General features: G+C 43.1%; 1 protein-coding gene across 1 annotated transcript in view; it reads left to right on the top strand.

The window, feature by feature from the left end:
* LOC108577381 (P protein-like) overlaps positions 1-2,328 on the top strand; it is a gene marked incomplete at its 5' end in the record, with an annotated part of 22,743 nt that extends 20,415 nt beyond the window's left edge. The window contains 4 exons of the mRNA XM_017940521.1: positions 1,751-1,829; positions 1,899-2,001; positions 2,119-2,190; positions 2,259-2,328. Coding sequence (XP_017796010.1) covers positions 1,751-1,829; positions 1,899-2,001; positions 2,119-2,190; positions 2,259-2,328 — 324 coding nt within the window. The remainder of the gene's footprint in view (positions 1-1,750; positions 1,830-1,898; positions 2,002-2,118; positions 2,191-2,258) is intronic.
* Positions 2,329-3,520: the final 1,192 nt, after the last annotated feature.

Genomic DNA, 3,520 nt, shown 5'->3' with positions numbered 1-3,520 from the left:
CTATTTTTCGATCCCCATTTCCACCATGGATAAATCCTTTTCCGATATCTCTGCCTTTAAACAATTACCCTTTTTCCATTCGAACCACCGGTCCAATTAAAACGCTGTCCGGAAATTTGCGAAATTCCCATGTTCTTCGAATTTAGATACAGTGGATTTAGCGATTGAAGTTTCACGGAGGACAATTTTTAACGGGGAAAAAATTTGCAAAATTTCCAGGTGATGGTAAAGTTTCGATTCTTCCTTTAACGAAAAATTCCAACGTAGACGATGTACTTGTTGAATTTTGAATTGATGGAAGTTTCAGTTGGGTTATTTATTGGATCCGTGGATAAAGGCGTGCAATACTTACTTAATACTAGGTTTATTCAATGCACTTGAATGTATATACAGTGTAGATTTAACAGTGCTCGCACACCGGACGAACCTAAAACAACGCACACGCTACGCGCCCCGCCTCGCCGTCTAACTATGTAGAGCAGGCACTTTGAACGCATGTTCCAACAGTTTCATTAGGAAAATCATTTTTAATTCTCGGAATTTTGTAAGAATTCCAGGAAAGAGGTGAACCATTAATTCTTCCTTTCACTGAAATCGACCAATTAAAATACGGTCCAGTTTACAAAACTTCCTGTATTCTCGCCATTCACGTCACATTCCCAATATTTGTCAAATTTCGGAGCGATGAAAATTGCATTACAAAGGAGTTCCAAAGAGAGCAACATTTTTACCTTCAAACAATTCGAAAAATGCCAAAAACAATCTCAACCCTTAATTTTCTTCCTAATCATCAATCCTTCTCTCTTCAAACTTCCAATCAAGTCCCAAAGAAATCACAATTTTCAACTCCAAAAAATCCCAAAAACAATCTGAACTCCTAACCATCTGTTTAGTCGTTCTATTAGATTTACGGCGTTTTCCAGGCACGGGTCTGGAAATTATTCGGTCCTTCGCAGCAGTTGTAAATTTGGGAGGCTATCTAGCACTTTAACGTTTCTTTAGAAGTTCGATGCTTTTCTTCTCGTGGCTCTCGTCCACAGATGTGAATCATCAATCCTTCTCCCTTCAGACTTCCAATAAAGTCGCAAAGAAAGCACAATTTTCGCCCGAAAAAAATTCGCAAAAATCCAAAAACAATCCAAACCTTAAATTCTCTACCAAATCACCAATCCTCCCCTTCGAACTTCCAATGTCTCCAAAAATCCGCGCAAAAACGCGAAACCCTACCGAATCACTTCCACCGTGGCGACGAATCCAGGCAGAAAGAGAGAGAGAGGACTTTCCCTCCTCTCTCTGGTCGCGTCTCCTCGACTTCCGGTGCGCAGCGTGAGCTCGTCCAATTCTCGTCGAGGCGTTCCCCAGAGTGGCGCGGCGGGGGAGAGAGGTGGACGGTAAACCGGCCGGAAGCCCTTCAATTATCTCGCACTCTTACGTAATCGCGGTGTTTCCTTAATTAGCCGCGGAAAAGACAGACTTACCTGGAGCATAGAGCGTCGACGTTGAGTCACGTTGTGCTTGCTGTACAGGATGCATGAGGCAGGGAACGTGAGCAGGCTAGTGGAAACTGTGTAACCGGTCAGGGCCACCAGGATCCCCGCAGGACCGTGTACCAGATGGACCACAGGCAGACGGACCAGAAAGCACCAGACACCGCTCGACAGCAACGTGCACGACATGGTAAGGAGAGACGTGCCAGCGAAGAACAGGTAGAAGCTGGTGAACGTGGGACTCCCTTGGTGAACCTGTGCAGCGTGAAGGTTTATTGACACCAGTGGCTGTGGTGAGATTGTTGAAAGATTTGTCGAGATTGATAGTGGTGAAGAGGTTGGGTTTGTAACTTTTTTTAATGAATTGGGAGAGCTGTGGGTTAATTGTGTTTGTATGGTTCTATTGTTTAGAGTTATTTGGTGATAGTGACGAGGGGATGGAAGTTTCTTATGATGTTTGGCAGAAGACAGAGTGTGCTGGAGTTTTTAGTGTGATGGAGGGAAGTTTGGGCAAGTGATGGAAGTGTGGAGGAAGTATTTAGTGGGGAATATTGCAGGTGGGAAAGAAGAGTGTCTTTGGGACAAAGTGCTGGAGATTATAGTGTGAACACGTGGTGATGATGTGATTTAGATGGATTTTATTGATTTCAGTGGCTGTGGTGAGATTGTTGAAAGATTTGTTGAGATTGAGAGTGGTGATGAGGTTTGGTTTCTTCAAGTTTTTAACTAAATTGAGAGCGTTTGTGTAGTGTTATTGTTCAAACTTAACAGAAGCACAGTGGCTAACTCCGTGATGGAAAAACTAAAGCACTGTAGAAATGCTTTCTTCGAGAGCTGCTAAAAGCGAAGCAAATAAGTAGAAATAAACAGAGACAGAAATAGGGAAAGTGACGGGAAATTCCAAGGTTCTGCAAACTTGAATAAACACTTGGAAGAATTATAAGACAAAAGGCATTTGCAAGAAAGATAATAGAATCTCGAAAAACTGTGCATCAGTGACACAACTGCCAAAGTTTCACCATAATCGTCACAGCTACTCTCCTCCATCTTTAGACACAACAACGAAGCTGCAATTAACGCGTTAAGCAATTGTTAAATTAAAGAAACTAAATTAGTCATCGAGTAAACAAGCATCGCCAACACCAAACCCAATTTCTCCCTTAAAATCGCTCACCCAGTAATTCAAACCCAAACACACATCAACTTCCTGTAGAATTCTTTATCCCGAATTCGAACAAAATACAAGTTACAAATGGAAAGATTCCTCTCTCCTTCATCAGTCGCGAGATCCATCAAGCCCACTTCACAAATGACGCTATCAACTTCGAAGCTTTCTCCAGGGATAGAATGCAGCGAGAGAGAAGAAGAAGAAACGCGGTAGATTCGGAGATAGATAGACCGAAATCCCGACCGGCTCACCCATTCTCCTCCTGCTCTGTTCAGGCGAATACTGAATACATTACTGGGGCGGTAATGCAGTTCGCACATAAATTAACATACGCCAACCGTGAAGTTGCCGCTCCGCGAAAGCTCCTTAAAGTTTCAATGGGCCGCGAAAACTTTCCCAGCGAAATGAAAATTTCCCGCGAGCCCTCCACACTGCGCCACCCCAATCATCCCTTCCGGACCGCCTCCTCGTCGTCGTCCCTCTTTATTCTTACGCAAGTCTCTCGGGTTATTATGAGTTCGTTAAAGCACAGACAGGAAAGATCGGCGTTATCTGCATCTGTTCGATTGGTTCCATCCATCCTCCCTTCGTTCTTTCAATTGCATGCGAAAGCTGGAAAGTATTATACGGTGAATTTCATCGCGCGGGCTCTATCGGTCGATTGTGACGAGAAAGAGGGATGAGATTGAATGGGTATTGCGAAGGTTGTGGTCATTGTCGTTGTTTCGTAAGTATACAGGGTGTTTTGTTTAAATTGTGATGATAGGAAAATATTTTGGATGCAATTTTCAAGCTTGAGATCTCCATGGAATTAAATTTCGCGATTGATTCTAATTTTGGGAGTCAAAGAAAATTTCAAGATATG

This window comes from Habropoda laboriosa, unplaced genomic scaffold (genome assembly GCF_001263275.1).
Source record: "Habropoda laboriosa isolate 0110345459 unplaced genomic scaffold, ASM126327v1 scaffold648, whole genome shotgun sequence".
NCBI classification, from domain to species: domain Eukaryota; kingdom Metazoa; phylum Arthropoda; class Insecta; order Hymenoptera; family Apidae; genus Habropoda; species Habropoda laboriosa.
This window is presented reverse-complemented; position numbering and strand designations above follow the sequence as displayed.